The sequence below is a fragment of the Geotrypetes seraphini genome, chromosome 12, assembly GCF_902459505.1.
Source record: "Geotrypetes seraphini chromosome 12, aGeoSer1.1, whole genome shotgun sequence".
NCBI lineage: Eukaryota > Metazoa > Chordata > Amphibia > Gymnophiona > Dermophiidae > Geotrypetes > Geotrypetes seraphini.
The window spans coordinates 92,164,372-92,189,065 of record NC_047095.1 but is presented as its reverse complement, the minus strand read 5'-3'; the positions used below and the strand labels follow the sequence as shown (position 1 = coordinate 92,189,065).

General features: G+C 42.3%; 1 protein-coding gene across 4 annotated transcripts in view; it reads right to left on the bottom strand.

The window, feature by feature from the left end:
* RABGAP1L (RAB GTPase activating protein 1 like) overlaps positions 1-24,694 on the bottom strand; it is a 978,589-nt gene that overhangs the window by 3,716 nt on the left and 950,179 nt on the right. For all 4 annotated transcript variants that reach the window (XM_033916610.1, XM_033916611.1, XM_033916613.1 and 1 more), the window contains 4 exons: positions 24,131-24,235; positions 15,633-15,716; positions 13,406-13,477; positions 7,491-7,688 (listed from right to left, as the gene is read on the bottom strand). In XM_033916610.1, the coding sequence (XP_033772501.1) occupies positions 7,491-7,688; positions 13,406-13,477; positions 15,633-15,716; positions 24,131-24,235 (459 nt within the window). The remainder of the gene's footprint in view (positions 1-7,490; positions 7,689-13,405; positions 13,478-15,632; positions 15,717-24,130; positions 24,236-24,694) is intronic.

Here is a 24,694-nt window from a genome sequence, read left to right as displayed (position 1 = left end):
TGGTCCACAGGATTTCAATGACCTTGGGTACGGAGTCCGTCGAGATGAGCTCCCCATGCGTAGGTTGATGAGTCTGTTGTGAGAACCTTCTGATGAGGGAGATTGTGGAACAGCAAACCTCTGGAAAGATTGGAAGAGAGCATCCACCAATGTAATCTGTTGAGAAAGCGGGTTGGTAGCTTATTGCCACTGAGATGCCAGGGTCCACTGAGGTATGCGAAGGTGAAGTCTGGCAAAAGGAGTCACGTAAACTGTAGAAGCTATGTGACAGAGCAGAACCATCATTTCTCTTGCTGAAATTGATGTGAGATGAGATACTTGATGGCAAAGGTGAATGAGGGTATCCCGACGTGGTGGAGGCAGAAACGCTCGGAGCTGGACAGTGTCTAGAGTGGCCCCAATGAATTGTAGCGACTGAGATGGGGTCAGCTGGGATTTTGGAAAGTTGACTTTGAACACCAGGCTTTGGAGGAACATAATAGTCTGTTGGGTCGCTGCAATAACCCCTTGTTGAGAGGGGGCTTTGATGAGCCAGTCGTCCAGGTATGGAAAAACTTGAAGACCCTGGGCATGGAGGGCTGCAGCCACCACCACTAGACATTTCGTAAAGACTCTGGGGGATGAGGCGAGTCTGAAAGGAAGAACTCTGTATTGTAGATGAAGATTCCCCACCCTGAATCGAAGATATTTGCGAGAGGCTGGATGAATCGGGATACGAGTATAAGCCTCTTTGAGATCCAGAGAGCATAGCCAATCTCCCTGCTCCATCAGGGAGTATAAGGTTGGTAAAGATAGCATCCTAAATTTCTCTTTGACTAGAAATTTGTTGAGGGCTCTGAGGTCCAAAATTGGTCGCAAATCCCCCGTCTTCTTTTGGACTAGAAAACAACAGGAATAACAGGTTTAGAGGAACCTCCTCGACAGCTCAAAGATGAAGAAGAGCTTGAGCATCCTGAAGAAGAAGGGGAAGTTGGGACGAATTGGAAGGACATTCTCTTGGAAGGCGATCTGGAGGCACCTGAAGAAAGTGTAGTGAGTATCCCTCCCGAAGGATGGTGAGAATCCAGAGATCTGAGGTGATCATCTCCCACTGGTGATAAAAATGGTGAAGATGACCTCCTATGGGCAGAAGAGAATTTTGATACAGGGAGGTTGGTATGCTCAGACTGGGAATGTCAAAAAGACTGAGCTGGTTTAGTCGCAGCAGGAGTTTGAGTCTTCTGCTGTCGTTGTTTTTGTGGAGGTCTTCTAGGCAGAGGCCTGGAGAAAGCTGGTGTCATTTTTTGGGAATAACGACGTGGTGGTTGCTTGTATGGCCGAGCAGGAGGAGTCTTAGGCTTTGGCCGAATCAAAGAAACAAAAGAGCGTTCATGTTCGGAGAGGCGCTTTGTAGCAGCTTCAATAGAATCATCAAAGAATTAATTCCCCTGGCAAGACAAGTTGGCTAGATGGTCCTGCAGATTGGGATCCATATCAACAATGCAGAGCCAGGAAAGACGGTGCATGGCTACAGCAAAGGCCGAAACTCTAGAAGAGAGCTCAAAAGCATGAAGAGGCGAAGTTGAGACAGAGTTCTGATGATCTGGTTGAATTCTGGAAGACTTTGTTCCTCAAGAGCCGAGTAGAATTTAGGCAACAATTTGAGGAAATGGTTGAAATAAGTTGTGAAAATGTAGTTATATTTGAGAATTCTGTTAGCCATCATGGAATTCTGGTATAATCTGCGGCCAATCTTGTCCATAGTACGGCCCTCCCTGCCTGGAGGGACCGCAGCGTAAAGTTTAGATGGATGAGCTTTCTTTAAAGAAGATTCCACCACCAAAGACTGATGGGATAATTGAGATTTCTTAAAGCCTTTGTAGGGTACTGTGCAATACCTGGATTCAAGCTTGGATGGAATGGCTGTGATGGAATAAGGAATTTCCATATGCCTTAAGAAAGTTTGCTTCAATAGTGGAGTCATAGGAAGCCTCAAGGGCTCCTTGGATGGATGAGGCAACTCCATGTCAGCCAAGTATTCCGGTGTATATTTGGAATCAGAGTGGAGATCCAGTTGAGGAGCTTTTCCCATGTTGAAGACGAACCTGGCAAAAGAGCAGACTTTGAGGTCGAGGCATCTTCCGGAGGAGTGCGAGACCGAGGCACTGCTGAGTAGGAGGAAGAAGCCTCTCTGGAATACTGAGATAGAGGCTCAGAGTCAGGCGCACAATGATTGAGGAAGCTGCACTACCTGTGTGAGGAGTCAGTGAGTGCGCTTCAAAACCCTCGATCGTGAAGTTCCCGGGGTTCATGGAACAGATTGGGTCGAGGCAGGAGGAGAAGACTCCCTCGGAGGCGGTCTCGATGAAGGAGTCCTCGACCTCGATGGACTTCGAGGAGAAGCAGCTTTGCGAGACTTATGTTTAGATTTGGAAGAAGTCTCAGTAGCCTTGGATAAATGAGGCATAGAAGTCTCAGTTTCCAAAGAAGGTGAAGGCTTCTGTTGTAGAGATGTCTCGTGAGGAAGCTTGGAAGTGACATGCCTCGAATGCCTTGAGCAGGTGGAGGAGATTATGTCCGAGTAGGTGAAGAGTCACTGGATGAGAACCGGCGAGACATCCGAGGCTTGCCTCTAGGTGCTTCCACCGGGGTCTCAGACTGCCGCTCAGGTTGGCTCAGAGGAAGCTGGGTCGAGGACGGGAGGAGTTGAGCCATGACCAAGGAAATCTGTGTGGTCAGAATGGCTTTTAACATGTCCTCGAACATTGGCACTGAGACAAAAGGATCAGGTCTCGAAGGAGGGCGACCTCAAGGTTGAGTATTCCCGATGCTTGGAGGCATGCTTAGCTGGAGGTCTAGTAGAGGCAGGTAGGCCAGTAGATATGGCCTGGGATGCCTGTGACTCTGGAGGCTTCTTAGAAGTAGTACCTGAAGGAGAGACAGGAGACTTACCCGTCGAGGTCTTCAGAGGAGGTGCCGCCGAGACCTTCGAGGCCAAAGGAGTCGAGGTCGAGGCCTTGGTGGAGGCAGAAGCTGGAGTCGAGGTGGAGGACTTAGTCGAGGTCATCCCCAAAACCGAGATCAAGACCTTGTCAGCCGGCTGTTCCATCATGCCAAAAAGTTGAAGGAGCTTGGCACGGCGTCGACGAAGGGCCTGAGGTTGGAGGGTAGCACAGCACAAACAAGCGTTGGGACAATGTTCAGGACCCAGACAAACAATACACCGACTATGGGGATCGGTGATTGAAAGGGTCTTGTTGTACTGGCTACACTTTTTGAACCCAGTTAGAGGCCGGGACATAGAAAACACGAAGCCCGACGTACCGAACGAGGTAAGCGGCCAGGCCTAGGCCGAAAGGCCGCTGCCGGAAGAAAAAGAAAAAAATAAAAGTTGTTTTTGTTTTTTTTTTAAAGTTTTTGTATAAGAAAGAAAGAATAACAAAACGCGAGCACAGCGACTAATAAAATAACAAAAGCCGCGGTGAGAGAAGGCAACAAAGGCTGCAGAGCTAAAAGAAGAGAACTTCTCGGCTCCACGGAAAACGTTGAACTGAGGTTCCTCACAGGAGATGCGCACCCTAACTCGAGTGGGAAGGCATTCGCACATGCGCAGTGCAGCACTCGGAAGCTCTTACAAAGATTTTCAAGCAAGTCTGCTTTCGAGGCTGTCCACTGCGGGCACCATCGGTGACGTCACCCACTGTTGAGAATATCTGCCTGCTTGTCCTGGGATAATAGCAATTGCATAAAATACTGTTCAGATAATAAATAATAAAGAAGACTGTCAAAGGTACCTTATTCCTTCAGATACTACCCCACTTTGCCTCTCAAATACAGCAACACATTACAGCTCTTCCTGAAGCTCAGTTAAAAAAAACAACTCGGTAGGCAGCCAATGGGTATTGCTATTGAGTGGCCTCTAAATTTCTCATTCTTGAGTGCCAGGGCTGGCTAAAGGGTATCTGGACCCCTAGGCCAGTGGTCTCCAATGCACAATTCCACTGTGGCCCTCAAACAGATGGCTGAAATACTTTTCAAATCTCGTAAATGTGTTAATGTCAATCTTGCCCACTTGACGTGGAAGGGCTTTTTCAATATGATCCGAGTTTAAACATTTTATGGAATATGCACAAAAATCTAGTACCAAACATACCCATTTTCAAAAGTTTAAAATGTATCTTGTTTTAAAAAAAAAAAAAAAAAACAAAAACCCAAAAGTGTTTGTACTCAGTGTGTCTATCTTTTGAACCATTTTAGAAAACAACACATCCAAAAGAAAAACGCATTTAACAAGCCATTGGGATGTAGAAGAGGGCCAGACAGACATCCCAGCAGAGTAGTTGGGCACCCTAGGGGCACTGCAGTGAATCTCACATAAAAAGTCCCAGGTACACAACTCACCATAGCCCCCTTATTTTGATCCCTCCAAAACCCACTGTACGCCACACCAATAGTCTTTTTGCCTGCACTTATATGTGGGTACAGTGGAATTAAGATGGGGTTTGGAAGACCCCAAAATTCCATGGTAAGTGTAGTGGTTAGAGTGGAGGATGGGCCTGAGTTCCCATCTCTGTGGTTCACTACACTGCATACCAGGTTACTCCAGAGACCTGCTTACTGCTCTAATAGAGGCTGGTGTTTACGGTAGGAGGAGGGTCAGTGACCACTGGAAGAGAGAGTGTGTGTGTGTGTGTGGGGGGTGTCATGCTTATATCCCTCTAGTGGTCATCTGGTCAGTTTGGGCAATGTTTTGGCACTTATTCATTATTAAAACAGGTCTAGCCCCAGATGTCCAAACTGTGCCCTGGATGTATTCTTAAATGTTTGATTATGGCAGAAAAACATCCAAATCATAACCCCCTAGTCCCGCCTACACCACATCTCTAACTCACCCCCTTGAGATTCAGATGAACTGCAGATATCCATCTAGAAAATAGGTTTCAAAAATAGTGAATTGGAAGAGTTTGACAAGAAAAACGGTCTTTCTGCCCTTCTTGGACATTTATCTTTTTTGAAAATGAGCTCTGACACGGGAACAAATTTGTCCACTTCCCCGCAGGAACTCAATTTCCCCGTCCCATCCCCATGAGTTTTGTCACTGTCCCTGTCCCATTCCTGTAAGTGCTGCCTTAACCACACAAGCCTCAAAGTCTCTGCTTCTTTAGCTGACATTGCTGCCTGGATGTCCTGCCATCATCTGAAACAAAATATGTCCAAGACTGAGCTGCTTCTCTTTCCTCCTCCTCCTTTTTCCATCTCAGTAAATAATACTGTCATTGTTCCAGTCTCCTCTGCTTGCAACCTTGGAGTGATCTTCGATTCCGACCTCTCATTTTCTACGCACATCCAACAAGCTGCTAAGACCTGTCGCTTCTATCTCTTCAATATCACCTCTCTGAGCACACAACCTGGACCCTTGTCTACGCTCTCATAACTTCACGCTTAAATTACTACAATCTACTTCTAACTGGTCTCCCGCAGTGTCACCTCTCCCCCTTGCAATCTGTGCAAAACTCTGCTACACGACTCATCTTCTACCAACCTCACTACGCTCATGTCAGCCCTTTTCTTAAGTCACTTCACTGGCTCCCTATTTGCCACTGCATACAGTTCAAGATCTTATTGCTGACCTACAAGTGTGTTCATTCTGTGCCCCTTCAATATCTCTCCTCGCTTCTTTCTCCTTATACATCTCCCAGAGAACTCCATTCCTCAGATAAGCCACTCTTAGCTTTACCCTTCTCCTCCACTGCCAATTCCAGACTTCGTTCCTTTCATCTAGCTGCACCTATGCTTGGAAAAAATTACCCAAGTTTATCCATCAAGCCCCTTCAACACCTTTTTGATATAGCCTTCAATCCTTAACCCTACTCCTCTGCCCTCTAACCCAGCCAGCTGATTGACTGTTCCCCTTAACTGTATCCATGGCATCCTGTTTGTCTTTGGGAAGCACAGCTGAGATTGTGATGTCTTAATGCCTCATTCCACCAATAAGAGCCAACCTCATCAGTGATGTCACAATGGCTTCATGGTCCTGTACTCCCCTCTGCCCTTCAACCCAGCCAGCTGATTAATTGTTCTCCTTAACTGTATCCATGGGAGCCTGTTTGTCTGTCTTGGCTGTTTAGATTGTAAGCTCTTTCGAGCAGGGACTGTTTCTTCTTCTTTGTGATTCTGTGCAGCACTGCGTGCATCTGGTAGCACTATAGAAATAATTAATAGTAGTAGACTACTTATGATTTTGAAGTGTTTGAGGCTTGTGCAGATGAGGACAGAGCTTGCAGGAATGGGGCAGGGACAGGAAAAGAACTCACCGGGACAGGATAGGAAAATGTATTCCCGCGGGGATGGGGAAAAATTTGTAAGGCTGACAAACTTGGTCATATTAATTTGATATACCGTCTATCAAGAATTGGCTAAACGGTTTACAATACGTATCGCATAAAATGTACAATTTAAAATAAAAACAATGACAGTTAAAATTAACCCCCTCTTCTATGAAACCGCGCTAGCAGTTTTTAGTGCGGGGAGCCATGCTGAATGGCCCGTGCTGCTCCCGACGCTCATAGGAACTCAATGAGCGTTAGAAGCAGCTCGGACCATTCAGCACGACTCTCTGCGCTAAAAACTGCTAGCATGGTTTCGTAGGAGAGGGGGTAAGTATAAGGAGGGAATTACAAGACAGACAAAACTTTCCAGAAAGGTCATGTGTTTCCCCCCCCTAATTTGTTGCCCTATGCAGATGACTAGTCAGTCCAGTTCTTGAACCAGTCCTGTTGATATATAAGTACTGTTTATACAAGTAATGATCTTAGATTCGTGTGAATGGTTATAATAATTTGATTTGCTAATGATGAACATAGAGGCATGTTCTTCGGGGCAATTACAGTAAAATGGTGTACCCAAGGCTATTAAGAACAATGCACAAATTCCAAGATAAGCAAATGACATATTGTATCTTGTTTAAACTTGTCTTAAATTTGAGCAAAATGCTATGTACAGTGAAAGATTTAGAGACTAGTAACATAGGGCAGAAATTACTCCATTACAGCTATTTGTACAGAAATACTAGGATTAGAGGTGAAACGCCAACACACATTACAAATTTTGGCTTTGTAACATGTTCTGCTCTGTCAAGTTTAAATATTGTCTTGCAAGAAATAAGAGATGATTGCCCAGAGTGCAGCTGGTCAAGCTTGAAATAACTTGATGCTCTACCTCCCGAGCATAGTCTATCACAACCTCAAGCATGGAACTGCTATGAAGACATACAACAGACAGATTGTCGGGGACAGGTCCACTCTGAGGACAGTGTGGTATAGTGGTTAGAGATATAGCCTCAGCACCCTGAGGTTGTGGGTTCAAACACTGCGTTGCTCCTTGTGACCCTGGGCAAGTCACTTAATCCACCTTTGCCCCAGGTAAAAATGCTTGAGTACCTGATTTGTAACCTGTTCTGAGTTCCTTTGGGAGGACAAGCTAAAAAATTGAATAAATAAGTAATGTGTTACCTGGATTTTGCACTTAGCCTCTACAAGCTGCAGTTTTGTTTGTGCCAGATCCAGTTCCATCTCCCTCAGTTGCTTTGTAAGCAAATCTTTTTCATCATCTGTTATCATTCCTTGGTTCTCTTTGCTGGAAGAACTTCGTCGTAAAGCTCCCTCCTTACTGAAGATCTCACTACACTGTGTGCAGGACATCACTTTGCCCTGTGACAGAAAAACCAGCAGAGAGATTTTTAGCAGGAAGATCACTGCATGATAACTGAAGAAATGCCACACAATGATCTCTGTCAAAGCCAGCTGAATCACCTGGAAGTAGATTATAATGGGGAGATCCCATCCCTTTTTCTCACTCTTAAATTTAAAACATATATTTCAGATCTAGTCACCCTTAATAAAATTGTGTTAAAGCAAGTGAACAAAATACATTTTCTTTCATTTGCAGAGTAAGAAACTATTTGTGTATAGAGTTTAATGTCTAAGGCATACACACAAACTTATTCTATGGCGTTATAGACATGTCCTCAAATGGTGGAGCATATTTTCTTTATCCTACAAAAGAAAGGTGAAGATGTATATGTGAAATATCCTTTAAACATGGTTATGTTGGATGAGAGAGACTGTCTGCCTCTTCCCACCCACCATCTCAATAGCTCACCCATCCCTAGGCTCAAATTACTCTTGTACTACTCTTAAATTACCCTCCACATTTCCCCAGCTGATCCTAACAAGGACAATCTCCACAAACCTGAAACACCTAACCCCCCAAATCTATCACCAGACCTTTCCCCATACCTGAAGAGGTACTGAGAGAGGATCTGTTCTGCTAAGGAGAAGAAACATCCATTGGAATATCTTGCCTGCTGGCATTCAGATTTGGGAAAGGTAAACTTGGATTTCAGTAGGTTATTTCATTGTAGTTCTCTTTTTTAGCTCAGCAAAATCAGGCAATAGTGTAGAGTTTAGAGTCTCTGTTAAAGTTTCATACAAAAAAGTGTTTTAGTCTAGATCAGTATTTTAGGTTGCATTTCAGGGCATAAATTCAGATTAGGGCACAAAGAGCTTGTTGAGGAAAGTCTCTGTTTGGTGTTAATTCCCTCCTGCCCAATCCAAGGCAGAGTTTTTTGATTTATAGGTTCTTCAGCCAACCAGGAACAGGGCATTGCTTTGGTAGGATTCTTCTGCTCTTTCTTTTTTCTTCCAGTTGTAAGGATTTCTTCAACCACAGTATGGCTGGGAAACACCGTGTCACCAAAGCTGCTGCTCAGGTTACAGCTTCTGTCTCTGTGCAGACAGAAAATGTTACCCAAGCAGAGGGAATGGTTTCATGTGCAAGCTGTCTTCAGCTTGAATCCCTCATGAAGGAAGTAAAGGAACTGAGAGAGGAGGTGGCAAAACTGAGAAGCATCCATTCTATTCCATCATTCCTGTCTGTCCCTGTAAAGGCCTGGAGATGAATGCATGGCTTTGTGGATGGTGTCAAGAGCATTTTGGCTTTCTGGACCATGGGATGATTTTCTAAGGGCTGCTTAGCAGGGATGGTATGCATCTATCAAAGAAGAGAAGAAGTGTCTAAAGGCAGCAGGCTGGCTAATCTACTGAAGAATGCTTTAAACTAGAAGCGATGGGTCAGGGTGATCAAAGCCCCCGGTGAGTATCAGCCCTCAGGTAAGTAAATCACTGAATACTTCTACATGGATGGGAAAAGAGGGCAATGTATGGAAAGAAGTATATACTAATGCTCAAAATATGGGAAACAAGATTCTGGATCTAGAAGCTGTGATGGAAGATGATGAGTTGGATATAGTGGCGATCACGGAGATGAGGTTCTCAGAGAACCATAACTGGGATTTAGTTATACCAGGCTATAATCTGTTCAGGAAAGACAGGGTAGGAAGAAAAGGAGGGGGGAGTAGTGTTATATGTTCATATTAAAGCCACACAATTGCCGGATCTGCAGGGCAAGGAAGAGGCATTGTAGATCAACTTGGAAAGATGGAATGGTAAATATATTTACATTGGTGTGATATACAGGCCTCCTTCACAGATGGAAGAAGTGGACAGTGATTTAATAGTAGACATTCAGACTATATCTAAAAAAAAGGGAAGTTTTACTAATAAGTGATTTTAACATGCTGGATGATGATTGGGGTCTCCCTATTGCAGGGCCTTCTAGAAATAGGGAGATCCTGGATTCTCTACAAGGTGAACTGTTCCAGCAGTTGGTAATGGAACCCGTGTGGTTTGGAATCATTCTAGACTTAGTGCTTACAAACAGGGAAAATGTTTCTGATGTTACAGTGGATGATCATCTGGCATCCAGTGATCACTGCATGGTATGGTTTAATATTGAGATGGATATAGAGAGGGCTCATTCAAAAGTAGAGGTTTTAGATTTTTTTTAAAACTAACTTTGTTCAGATGGGGGATTCCGTAAAGGAATTGTCTGGATGGAAATATCTGGAAGGAGTAGAAATGCAGTGAGCAAAATTGAAATGAGTTATTGTAAGGGCGACAGATCTTTTTTGTGAGACAAGTAAAAGGAAGAGGAAAAGAAGACAGTTTTGGTTCTCAAAAGTAATAGCTGAGAAGGTAAGGAATAAGAGGTTAGCTTTCATACGCTACAAAAGATCGCAGAAAGAGGAAGACAGGTAAAAATATCTGAAAAAGTTAAAAGAGCTCAGACCCCGTCTCCACCCCTGCAAACCATCTGATCCCATCCACACAAACCTCGAATAGTTTTATAGTGAACTTATTTTATTAAAGTATAAAAAGAAACAATATTCTGTACAGTTGTCATTTTATAAATCAGAGTTCTGGCTCTCAAAGTAGAGGAAGAGATCTTCAGCTGGCAGGGCTTTGTTTATAAACGTTTATCAACACAGCTACAATACTACTTTATCCTAAAGCAAAAAAAGAAAAGAAATAGAAATATAATTTTTTTCTACCTTTGTTTTCTGCTTTCCTCATTTCCTCATCATTCTCTTCCTTCCATCCACTGTCTGCCTTCTTTCTGCCTCTTCCATATGGCATCTGCTCTATTTCTATGCCTCTACCAGAAACTTTCTGCTTCTCCCTTACATCTCTCCTCCCTCCCCCCAATGGATCTAGCACCCATCTTCTTCCCTCTGATCTGCCCATGGTCTGGCATCTCTGCCTTCTTCCCTTCCATCTCTCACTCCTTCCCTAGGTGATTTTTAGCATCTCTCTCCTCCTTTCCTCCCTTCAGATCTGGTCTGGTATCTGTCTCCTCCTGCCTCCCCCAAAGTTCTGGTATCTCTCTCTTTGCTCTCCCTTTCCCTTCCTTTTCTTTTCTGCTCTTCCTTATCAATTTTTTTCTACCTCTTATCTACTTTCTTACTTTTCAGTCCACAGTTTCCCTTTCATTGTGTCTACCTACAGCTTGCCACCTCTTTCCCTCTCCCCTTCTAGTATCTCACTATCCTCTTTCCCCAATTCAGCATGTGCCCTTTTTTCTTTATCTCCTCCTTCCATCCAGTATGTGCTCTCACTTTCCTCTCCACTTCCTTCCAAAGTCTGCTTCCCTCTCCCATCCAATGTCTGTTCCCCTATCTCTCTCTCCCCTCCAGCGTCTGCTTCCCTTTTTCTCCTCCCCACTTCCTTCTAGAGTTTAATAATAATAATAATAATAATTTTATTTTTTATATACCGCCTAACCAGGAATGGTTCTAGGCACTCCCTCTCTCTCCACTTTCAGCGTCTGCTCACCTCTCTCCTCCCCACTTCAGCATCTGTTCCCCTCTCTCTATCCACTTCCCTTCAACGCCACTCAACCTTTTCTCCTCATCAGGCCATCTCCTTCCCTTCCCTTTACCTTTTTGGGTGCTTTTCAGAGTTTTCTCTTTCTGAGGTGTCCAGACACGGCAGCCATTTTCACAAGTCTGGTGCGATTGCCCCGAAACTTCTCCTCTGACGCACCTTACTATTTACGCCTGGGCGGCTCGCATCAGAGGAGAAGCTTTGGGGCAGTTGTGCAGGACTTGCAAGAACAGTTGCCATATCTGGACACCTCAGACAGAGAAAACTCTGAAAAGCACCCGTGAAGGTGAGGGGAAGAGATGCCCGGACCGCAGGGCCCCCTGGAGCTGTGGGTCCCAGGGCAGCTGCCCTTTCTGCCCTCCCCTAATGCCGGACCTGTCTGTGTTGGTCCCCGGGGTGGGCCTACCAACTTCTTCAAAGCTTCCTGCAGGCAGGGCTGCTCCGGGGGTGGGAGCCGCAAAGGGGCCAACACAGCCCAGGAGAGTCACTTGTTTGGGGGGAGGGGAGGGTTTGCCGCTGGCAATCAGGAGAGAAAGAGTGTCGCAATCCTGAGATGGGAATGCTGGACACGGGATGGTGAGGAGGACTACTGACCAGGAGAGGTGGGAAGGAAGGCAACGTGGCAGATACTTTACTGTGGGGACAAGGCCATTCACCACTCCACGGGGTGGTGAAAGGTCTTGTTTCCGTACCCACAGAATTCTCTACTTCTGAGTATTTGGTGCAGCTAATACATAGGTGCAGCTTATGTAAAGGCACATTTACAGGACAGCATAAAATCTGCATCTTATACAAAGGTGTAGCTTATATGCGTAAAAATACAGTAATAACATATGTCACTGAGTCTTTGTAAGTTGTGGCACCACAGGGATTATTTTAGAAGCATCTGTATTTGTAAATAGTGATATTTACATATGTAGATTACATGCACAGATAAACTGTGATTTCAGAAAGTCACTATTAACACATAGAGATTCACACCATGCAGAGAATTTAAGAGGGCAATGTAGAGGTGTGGTTTGGACATGCCTTGGACTGGACAAAAATCTACACACATACTCCCTATTTAACAAAGGCAATACACATTTATAGGAAAATAATTTGCCTATTGAGGTTTACACCAGCTCAAAGGCAGGCATGGAATTTTAAAAGTACTCACATTGGCCAAACTTTTCATAAGGGATTAAGGGAGCGCTTCTTTATAATCCCCGTTATTTCCCCCTCCAAGATGAAGAAAAAATAAATACAAATTGTGGCCTCATTACTTAATTGGCTGCATTTACACATCTAGATTTGTAAGTTGTGAAGCCAACACTTCCACATGAAAGCTGCTTGTTTTTGTCACTCCTGCTCCTGCATGTACACATGTACTCCTTACATGTGTACCTTACAGGTATTTTACAAAAGGCTTTGTTTTATGCACATCTTATAATAAAATACCTCTGGAACTGAGCATATCCCAACTTGGATATCTGGATTTCTCAATATTCTATGTAAAATGGACCTTTTTGTATTAGATTAGCAAAAAAAGCTTTAACCCTTTCAGGACCAAGGGACATATTTGTCCCATAACTTTAAAATCCTATAAATTTTGATTGGGATAGTCTACAGTTCTAAATTTGATATGTACGGATTCCATAGGATACTGCCTTTATGTAAACAAACTGGTTCCGACATTCATTCATTAGCGTCGTTGCCAGATTGACGAGAAGATTCACTTGCCACACTGTCCATAAGCCAGAAGTGTGATTTTTTAAAAAAAAAAATAATGATATTTCACAAAAAAAATCAATTTTTTGGCATCTGCAAGCCCTTTTTACCATAAAAATGTCGTCAAAACCACAAAAATTGGCCTACGATCCTTATGGTCCTGAAAGGGTTAAAGACTGTGCAGATCTCTTTTTCAGATGGAGTATGTTCCCTAAAATAAGATGCAGTTACATATTTCTAATGAAAGACTACTTTAATGAAAGTTTTGCTTAGTATCCTATTGTAAGCTGGGAGCACAGGGTCATTTATCTGGACAGAAGTGCTGTTAATGCAGGCAGTTCTTCTGACTATTTCCTGGCCCTCAAGCACACTATCTTCTACTCTTCATCCACTGGATAAATACCAGTATACCAGCATGAGGCAGCCTCCCTCACCTTCACAATCTCCAGCTCCTCCTTATTTGCCGCCTGTTGTTTCTCTAGCCGGGTGCTTAGCTGAGAACAAATCTACACAGGAAAAAGAAAAGCATACAAGCATAAATATACAGTGTGGGAAACAGTCTGGTTTTGCTCCTAGTATATATTTCTGGTGCAGTGAGTTTGTGGGTATTATATTCATATCATAATCATGAGCATTTTTGGAAGAGCCATGTTTTCAAGTATTAGTGTGAATCTATGGATAGTGAGTTCCACGTTTTTGTAGTTTGATAGATAAATGAGTTGCAGTGCAGCCTCTTATATTTTATTCCTTTCAAGGATGGAAAGGATAATACCAAACAATTAGTGTAACGTTGTTTGGCAGATCTTCCTAGTAGTTCAGCAAATCTGAGGAAAACTATCAGGGGACTCTTTCCAAGTAGGATCTTAAATGTTAGACAGCATAGCTTCAGTTTGACCCATTTGTTAACTGGGAGTCAAAGTAACTCTATAAGTAGTGGTGTGACATGGTTGAATCTTGATTTGTAGAATATGAGACTTGTTGCTGTGTTCTGTATTAGTCGGAGGGTTTTTTTTGTTAATTTCTTTGATAGTCCTGAGAAAAGTGCATTGCTGCAGTTTAGTAGTGATATCGACTGGACGAATATCCTGTAGTGTTGGGGGAGAAAATAAGGTCTAATCCTTCTCAACTGTTCTATAGCTGCATATGACTTTCGAACTAGGTTGTTGATATGACTTTCAAATGTCAAATATGGTACTCAGAAGACTAACATGTACATTTATACTGGATAACATAAAAACTAGCTTAATATGGTTCTCTGCAGGCCTAAAAAATCTACCAGAAACAAGACTGATCACAGAGGGTTGATGCAGAAAGCTACCATGGACAAAAGTGCATAGTTAATGAGCCATTTACACACTTATTATTGGCTGAACCATGCAGAAAGGAATTTTAATACTACAGTTAACTAGTGTAGAAGACATTGGTGCCCAGTATGTTACAATGGATGGAAAAGAGGCCATTAGTCAATACACAGCAATGCAAAGCTGTGTTCTAATTTATTCCAGGTGAGGACAATGCAAGACATCTAGTGCTAGCTCTGAGGCAGCGTATGAAGGTAAAGAGAGCCCCCCAAACTCCCCAACCTTGCTTGAAGATAGCATTCTGTACTAGCCCAGTGGTATCTTCCATCCACCAACTTAAAAGAAATCCCTGGTGTCTTGTCAACCCTCACTTCAACCCAACCCCCCCCACCCCCATTAAAAAATATTAGTGGTGTCAAGTGATACCCTCTAATCCCCCATTGCTCTCTATGGTCCCCATAACTCCCTCCCCCATGGCCTCAGCACTACCATCTTAGAAAATAGTGGCAGATGACTTCAGGTAGTGAATCCTGGAATGCACTGAGAGGGGTAAGCCTGCCAAGTAAGGTAATTTTCCCTTATTTGGTAGTCTGAGCTGAAACTACCAAATAAGGGAAAAATTCCATTATTTGGTAGGCTGACCCCACTTGGTGCATTCCGGGATGCACCATGGGGTCCTGTATCATCACTTTTCAAGATGATGTTACTGAGACAGAGTGAGTGGGCATTGTTCCTATCTCTTCATATTATGACTGGGGGCTAGAAGGTGAAGATGGTACTGCTAGATATCTTTTTATTTGTGTTGACTTGGGAGGGGGTACCACTAGACACCAGGAACCAGGGGCGGGTCAGAGGGTAGCAGGGTGATGCTAGATCCCAGAAACTTTTAAAATATTGGGGGGGGGGATCGGGGAACTAATGCAGAAAGATATATTAGAGGTGAGGGGAGTCAAGAAGGGGTTTGATTGGATCAGGTTGGGGGTTGCAGACATGGGCGGCTTTTCTTTTTAAATGTCCCTATTTCCATCAGTGCATGAGCCAATCACCACTCACACATGGCTTTTTGCATCAACCTCATAGAAACCAAATACTCTCTGGCCTCGACAATGGATCTTCCACCTGTAAAGATACATTCTTGTCAGCTTTGCTCTAAAACCTGGGCTTTGTTAATTATCTTGGTTGGTCCAGTGGGTGATCCACATTACCAACCAATAACAAAATTTGCCACTGCAGGTGGTCCCTGCTCAGGGGATGTCCTGATTGGAATATATCAAAGAGGATGTTGGCAGACTTGTGAATTGATCAAGCACCTAGTGGTATAATAGGGCACATATATTTAAGAGAAGGTGTAGTACAATACCTGTTTATACTCAGCAATAATGGCTGTGGTTTTCTTAATTTCCAGTTCTGCCTTTTCAAGCTGTTTCCTGAACACTTCCTTCAGCTGAGAAGGAAAGACAAGAAGCAATAATGTTAAATGAAATCTTTCTTTTGACAAGACACAAATAAATCAAAAGGACTATCCTGCTGTTTAAGAGATCTGGAAAGCTACATTAACTCAAAACTGTGTCCTCCTGTAGGTGTATTTTCTTTTCCCAAGACAGCATTCCATTGTCTTTGGGTATAGTTCATATCTGTTTGGAATTAGGAATATTGATAAAAAGGGGGGTAATTATTTTATCTTACAAGAATATTTGATTGTAAATACAAGTGATATGTGAAAATTGTTTGTATTATGTTTAATTCACTTGTTGTAAGATTCAAAAATGAATAAAGATTTACAAAAAAAAAATAAAAAATTTACAACAGGCATGGATGTTTTTCAAAAATAATAATAATAACTTTATTCTTCTATACCGCCATAGTCGTGAGATTTCTAGGCGGTTCACACCGAAGAAAGCTGGACAGTCAGCGAGTTACAATATGTAGAAATCCGGGATACAGCATATAGAAACTTACAAAAGACAGTGAAATACAGTATATACAGCAAACAGAATCTTACAAAGGCAGCAAAATATAATATATTGACTGTTAGCAAATGTTAGACATTTCAGATTTAAAAGCAGGAGTGGGCATATTTAGTGTTAGGTGTAGATACTTTTATTAGGTGATATTTCTGTTAAATAAGGAAGTTTTTATGGCTTTTCTAAAGGCATTATATGTCAGTCTTGCTCCATTTATGTAGCTGTCTAACCAGTGTTGTTGTTTGTTTGCTTGGTACATAAAAGTTCTATCCAGAAAGGTTTTGTATTTGCAGCCGGTAATGCTTGGGTATGCAAATAAGAACATAAGAACATAAGAACATAAGCGTTGCCTCTGCCGGGTCAGACCAGGGGTCCATCGTGCCCGGCAGTCCGCTCCCGCGGCGGCCCCCCAGGTCCATGACCTGAAAGTGTTCCCTACCTAACCTGAAATATCCATACCCTATTCGCTCAATGTCCTGTACGGTAAACCTCTATCTGTACCCTGTTATCCCCTTCGCTTCCAGGAAGTCATCCAGTCCCTTTTTGAACCCCAGAATTGTACTCTGTCTTATTACCTCTCCGGGAAGCGCGTTCCAGGTGTCCACCACCCTCTGAGTGAAGAAGAACCTCCTTGCATTCGTTATGAATCTGTCTCCTCTCAGTTTTTCTGAATGACCTCTTGTTTTAGTTGTCCCTGCTAGTCTAAAGAATCTGTCCCTCTCCACCTTCTCTATGCCTTTCATGATTTTATAAGTTTCTATCATGTCCCCTCTCAGTCTCCGCTTCTCCAGGGTAAAGAGCCCCAGCCTGTCTAACCGTTCGGCATATGAAAGGTTCTCCATACCCTTTATCATCCTCGTTGCCCTCCTCTGGACCCTTTCGAGTATTGCCATGTCCTTCTTGAGGTATGGCGACCAGTATTGGACGCAGTATTCCAGATGTGCTCGATACAGTGGCAGGATAACTTCTTTTGTTCTGGTAGTGATACCTTTTTTGATAATGCCCAACATTCTGTTCGCTTTTTTTGAGGCCGCTGCACATTGTGCCGCCGGCTTCATTGTGTTATCTACCAATACCCCCAGATCTTTTTCCTGGCTGCCTTTCCCGAGTACCCTCCCTCCCATCGTATAGCTGTACATGGAGTTCCCCTTCCCTATGTGCAAGACCTTACATTTCTCCACATTGAAGCTCATCTGCCATTTTTTTGCCCACTCACTCAGCTTGTTCAGGTCGCTTTGCAATTCTTTGCATTCCTCAACAGTTCTGGCCCTGCTGGAGAGTTTTGTGTCATCCGCGAACTTGATAACTTCGCACTTTGTCCCCGTTTCTAGATCATTAATAAATATATTGAACAGCAATGGTCCCAGCACTGACCCTTGCGGAACACCACTTGTGACCCCTATCCAGTCAGAGTAGTGCCCCTTTACTCCTACCCTCTGTTTCCTGTCCGCCAGCCAATTTTTGATCCATCTGTACACGTCCCCTTCCACCCCGTGACTCCACAGTTTCTTCAGTAATCGTTCATGGGGCACCTTGTCAAAGGCTTTTTGGAAATCTAGATATATAATGTCTACTGGGTCACCTTGGTCCAATTGCTTACTTATCCCCTCAAAGAAATGCAGTAGATTTGTCTGGCATGATCGGCCTTTACAGAAACCATGCTGGCTCGATCTCATCAGATTATTTTTTTCTATATGCTCATTGATACCTTCCCTGATCATTGATTCGACCATCTTCCCTGGAACGGAGGTTAAGCTCACCGGTCTGTAGTTTCCCGGGTCGCCTCTCGATCCCTTCTTGAAGATCGGTGTAACATTCGCTATCTTCCAGTCCTCCGGGATTACCCCTGTTTTCAAGGACAGGTTGCAAATATGCTGCAGTAACTCTGCTGTTTCATCTCTGAGCTCTTTCAGTATTCTCGGGTGGATCCCGTCTGGGCCCGGAGCCTTGTCCGTTCTTAATCTATCTACCTGCCTAAGAACGTCTTCGAGGCTTACCTCCATGCATGATAATTTCCCCTCTTGATCTCCCCTGAAGATTTTTTCCGGTTCTGGCACACTGGATGTGTCCTCTATTGTAAAGACCGACGAGAAGAACTTGTTTAGCCTACCAGCCACCTCCTTTTCCTCTTTCACCACTCCCTTCCGGTCACCCTCATCCAGGGGCCCCACCTCCTCCCTCGCTGGCTGTTTCCCTTTCACATATCTGAAAAATGGTTTGAAATTTCTTGCTTCCTTGGCCAGTCTCTCCTCATACTCTTTCTTGGCTTTCCTGACTACTCGGTGACATTCTTTTTGTTGCTTCCTGTGCTCTCTCCAGTTTCCTTCAGTTTTGTCCTTTTTCCACTTCCGAAATGATTTTTTCTTGTCTCCTATCACTTTCTTTACTTCACTGGTTATCCATGCAGGGTCCTTTGTCTGATTTTTCTTGGAACCTTTCCTAAATCTTGGTATATATAGGTTTTGCGCCTTGTTTACTGTGTCCTTGAATAGGGACCAGGCTTGCTCCACAGTCCGAGTTTCCTTGGAGCTGTTTCTGAGCTTCTTTCTCACCATTTGTCTCATGGCATCATAGTTCCCTTTCTTGAAGTTAAATGTTATTGCCTTGGTTCTCTTTCCCATAGGTACTCCTACTTGCACTTTGAACTGAATCATGTTGTGGTCACTGGTTCCTAGTGGTCCTATGATCTCCACATCCTTCGCGGGGCCTTTCAGCCCATTGAGGATCAGATTGTTATTTCTGGTTTGTCTTGTAGGGCTGTATAGAATGAAGTTAGGTGGCAGGTATGTAGGTGCTAGTCCCCAAACCAGTTGAAACATATGCAAGAGAACTTGAATATTATCCGCGCCTCCATTGGTAGCCAGTGAAGCAGTCTGTAGTAGGGGCTAACATGGAAGACCAGAGTAGATATACTCCATGTATTAAAAAAGGAGGAAGGAAGACCAAATGGCAGTCGGTGTGGTTAATGAGTGAGGTGAAGGAAGCTATTAGAGCAAAAAGAGAATCCTTCAGAAAGTGGAAGAAGGATCTGACTGAAAATAATTGTAAAAAACAAAAGGCATGGCAAGTCAAATGCAAGGCGTTAATAAGGAAGGCAAAGAGAGACTTTGAAAAGAAGATCACGCTAGAAGCAAAAAAAATAGTAAAATTTTTTTTAGGTACATTAAAAACAAGAAGCCGGGAAGAGAATCAGATGGACCACTAGACGACTGAGGGGTAAAAGGGGAATCTCAGCAAAGACAAGATCATAGCGGAGAGATTACATTAATTATTTGCTTTGGTCTTCACTAAGGAAGATGTGGGAGAATTACCAGTGGCAGAAATGGTATTCAATTCTGATGAGCCAGAGAAACTCAAACAAATCTCTATAATACTGAAAGATGTAATGGGTCAATTTGACAAATTGAACTGTAGCAAATCACCTGGACCAGATGCAGAGCTATTATAATTTTTCTTTAAAATCCAGCATAATACCGGAAAATTGCATTGTGGCCAATGTGACACAGATTTTAAAAAGGGTTCCAGAGGTGATCCCGGAAATTATAGACCAGTGAGTCTAATGTCGGCGCAGGGCAAAATGGTAGAGACTATTCTAAAGAACAAAATGAATGAACATATACATAAGCATGAATTAATGAGAGAAAGTCAACACGAATTTAGTCAAGGGAAATCTTGCCTCACCAATCTACTGCATTTCTTTGAAGTGGTGAATGAACATGTGGATAAAAGTGAGCCGACTGATACTGTGCATTTGGATTTTCAAAAGGCAATTTGACAAAGTACCTCATAAAAGATTTCTGAGGAAATTACAAAGTCATAGGAAAGGAGGTAAAAGACAGAAAACAGAGAGTAGGTTTAAATGGTCAATATTCTCAATGAAGAAGGGTAAATAGTTCCCTCAGGAGAGTGCTGGGACCACTCCTTTAAAACATATTTATCAATAATGTATGGCTTGGAAAAATTATGTTAGAGGTCTCTTTCTATCTTGATTTTAGAAAATTGTTAAAGACTCAACTCTTTGATAGGCTGGTATCTTAATGCATTCTGCTTCATTTTTTCAATCAAGTTCCTTATATTCAGCTTGATGTATTTTATCTGTTCTATGTATTACTTCTTTCCCTGCCATGCCGGTGTTTTCTGCATTATATTGTAAATGCTTTCTGTCTTTATCTGTTTTTAAGTCCATTATTCTAATTTGTATTTTATCTGTATCCCATGCATTAGCTCACCTTGTTGTGAGCCGCCTAGAACTTTTTCAGTATGGCGGTATATAAGAATAAAATTATTATTATTATTATTATGAGATGGGAATAAGTAGTGAGATAATTAAATTTGCTGATTGCACAAAGTTATTCAAAGTTGTTAAATCGCAAGAGAATTGTAAAAAATTGCAAGAGGACCTTGTGAGACTGGGCATCAAAATGGCGAATGACGTTTAATGTAAGCAAGTTTCAAGTTTCAAGTTTATTCAATCTTTTGATGGATCGCCTATAACAATTTCTAAGCGATGTACATAATATAATAAAAAGAGATAAGAAACTTAACATAATAATTATATTAACATAACATAAAATAAAAACATTTAAAACATACTTGAGGGGCAAGGGAAAATTAAAAAGTTACAATTTCGGGTTTTGTAAGAAAAAAGGGAAAGTACAAAAGGTAGGGTAAAAAAGATAGAACAAAATGGCTTAGGCATACTTCATTAACAATAATACCAGAGCATAAGTAATTTAAAGGAACTATTAAAAGTCAAAGGCATCTTTAAATAGATATGTTTTTAAAAGTAGTGCATGTGGGAAAGAGGAACCCGAACTATAGCTGCATGATAGCTCCACATTAGGAGTTAATTCCCAGGAAAAGGATCTAGGTGTCATTGTTGAGGATATGTTGAAACCCTCAGCTCAATGTACGGTGGCAGCTAAGAAAGCATATAGAATGTTAGGAATTATCGGGAAAGTAAAGTAAAACAAAGATGAAAATGTTATAATGTCCTTGTATTGCTCTATGGTACGGCTGCACCTCAAAATACTGTGTGTATTTCTGGTCACTGTTTCTCAAAAAAGATAGCAGAATTAGAAAAGGTACAGTGAAGGGTGACAAAAATTATAAAAGGTATAGGACGACTTCTCTATGAAGAAAGACTAAAGCAGCTAGGACTCTTCGGCTTGGAGAAGAGAAGGCTCAAGGGTGATATCGTAGAGGTCTATAAAATACTGTGTGGCATGGTAAAGGTAGATGTGAATCGCTTGTTTACTCTTTCCTAAAATACTAGGACTAGGGGACATGCGATGAAGCTACTAAGTAGTAGATTTAAAACAAACTGGAGAAAATATTTCTTCACACAATGTATAATTAAGCTCTGGAATTCATTACCAGAAAATGTGGTGAAAAAAAACAGTAAATGATGGCAGATAAAGAGCCGAGTGAAATCAGTTAGCTTAGCAGGGTTTAAAAAAGGTTTGGCTAATTTACTATAAGAGAAGTACATAGGCCATTATTATTATTTTTTTTTAAATTCTTTATTCATTTTCAAATTTACAATAAGTATAACAATATATCCAAACAAATTAACAATAAATATAACACTTAATAATCATCAATGGTACAAATAATATGCTCTTATCTCCCACCCTTCCCACCTTTTCTTATCATATAATCAATACCTTATACAATATGTAACAATAAATTTACCCTCCCCTCCCCCCCTCACAATCAAACTTCTAAATTTAAGGGAAAAAAAAATAAAATAAAATGTCATCTAATCGGTACAATAGGCCATTATTGAGATGGCTTTGGAAATCCACTGCTTATTCTTAGGATAGGCAGTATAAAATCTGTTTTACTATTTGGGATCTTGCTAAGTACTTGGGACCTGGGTTGGTCACTATTGGAAACAGGATACTGGGCTTGAGTCCCAGTATGGCAATTCTTATATTCTTATCACTCTAGGGTAGGGGTGTCAAAGTGCCTCCTCGAGGGCCACAATCCAGTTGGGTTTTCAGGATTTCCCCAATGAATATGCATGAGATCTATTTGCATGTACTGCTTTCATTCCTGAAAACCCGACTGGATTGCAGCCCTCGAGGAAGGACTTTGACACCCCTGCTCTGGGGAAAAAGGATTGAGACTTGTATACTGCCTTTTCGTAGTTATACAACCACACTCAAAGCGGTTTATGTATATGCTGGTACTTATTTTGTACCTGGTGTAATGGAGAATTAACTGACGTGTCACAAGGAGCAGCCCTGGGATTCAATCCTCTATCACCAAGCAATTCCTCACCTCCATTCTAGGCAAGAGGGGAGATAAAAGGAAGCCGTTATAAGATGGTGTCGAGGACGGACGCCTGAACGGGAGGCAGCGAGTCGCTGAGTTTTTCTTAACACTTACCGCTGTGGATTCCTGACCTGCAATGGGGAAAAGAAAGGGGACAGTTTGCCCTAACCCTCCGGCGTCTGGAACCCCGCAGCAAACAACTCAGCTGACGATTTCAGCTGCGGAGACTCACTCTACTTCGGAGGTGAGCCCCAGAGTTATTGGGAGACCTTGGCACTGGAGCTGCCCGGACGACTCTGAGCCTGGAGCAGAGGTCAACTCTTCCCCAATCCGGAAGTCTGGTGGTGCAGGGAACTGCAGGAGCCCAGCAGCCTGACGAGGGGAATCTGGACTCCAGCAGAGGAGGGATGCCAATGCTGGAAACTCAGCAGGAAGGTGTTGGCTTGGAAGTTCAGCTAACCTCCGCTATTAGTGAAGCAGAGGTGAGAGGAACTTCTAGAGGGAACAACATTAGTTTTGGGGAGTTGAAAAGACCAGAAAAGATTGATATGGAAGTGCTGTGGCAGGCCATATCTATAATGGACACCAACCAAAAATTGAATCTTTCAACTATAAAAAATGATTATGGAATGATCTAGTCCAAGGACTGCAACTATCTAAATTAAGTGAGAAATTGGAGAAAGAAGAAGAAATTTGGAGGAAGTAAAGACTGTCCAGTTGGAATTGGTTAAGAAAAGATCATTTATTTCCAGCAAGTTAGAAAACTTTGAAAACTCACTTAGGAAAAATAATTTAAGATTTCTGAATTTTCCCAAATGCCCAGTTATCTCTCCAGTGGAGATGACGAGAAAGTATCTTCGAGAAGTCCTAGCCATCCCATTGGAAAATTTACCTCCAATTGTCAGGGCTTATTACCTGGATATAAGGAGACCTCAAGGGGAATCGACCTCTAAGGAAAAATCTAAGGACAATGTTGATCTGTCTTTATTTCTGGAGAGTTTTCTTGAGGTGGTTACAGATAGAACCACTCTTTTGCTGACTCTAGCCTTGGAAAGTGATAGGGAATATGTTTTACGTTTATATTTGCGTCATATAAATGACAAATTTTTGGGCTCAAATGTTAGAATTTTTCCAGATTTAGCACAGAAATCCCAGAGGCATAGAAATGAGTTCTTAGCCTTGCGGCCTAGAATCCTGGCCCTTGGAGCTACTTTTTTGTTAAAATTTCCAGCAAAATGTTTTATTTCCTATCAAAATAAAAATTTTCTTTTTTTTTGAGCCTAAACAGTTATTAGATTTTTTAGGACCAAAAGAAGGGTTGGTTTCTTAGTCTATTGATGAATGACCTGACTATCGGCTGTAGGGTGGATAACCATTGGCGTTACTCTAATTTAGAATAATTTGTTCAGTTTATTGAAATGTATTTCCTTTCTTGAATCCAAATATTTGTGGACTAAATAACTGATTGTATTTCTAATATACACTTAGGTGTATTTATATGTTAACATTTTTTTTTTCTTTTTCTATATTCTGATCCTTTATCAAGATTGTTATGCTTGATGAAAATATAAAAGGATATAAATTAAAAAAAAATTAAAAAAAAGGAAGCCATTACCTGGGCTGTTTCTTCTTCCTGTTTCCGTTTCTGCTCCTCTGTCTCCACCAATCTCTGTTTAGTCAGCAGAAGTTCCTTATTGAGCACATCTGCCTTATCCTCTGCCTGAATGAAAACCAGGAATACCAATGGTTATAAGCATAAACACATATATACACATACAGGCAGTTAGAGGCTACGGGGAACTTATGAAATCTGTCTCTTGCTGCAGTGGGTGCATGAATAAGTTAATAAAAATGTAAGACAACTAAATACAGTTCTGTGGACCTTTGAAACAAAGAACATATACTGCTATATTTTATGCCACAAACCCCACATTTAAATAAAGAGGGCTCATGATGAGAATATGCAAAAAACTGGAAGAAAGAAGAATACTATCATTTAAGGAAAAATTGTTAAGAAGCAACTGAAGCTATTTGGAAAAATCAACTTGTCCACCACGGTGTCCCCACCCCTCCAGAGTAACCCTCCCCTCCTCCAGGAGTCCCCCCCCCCCCAGTGTATCATACCCCACCTTGAAAGATCCCTAGACCTAACTGAAGCATGCCCTGGTGGTCTAGGGTA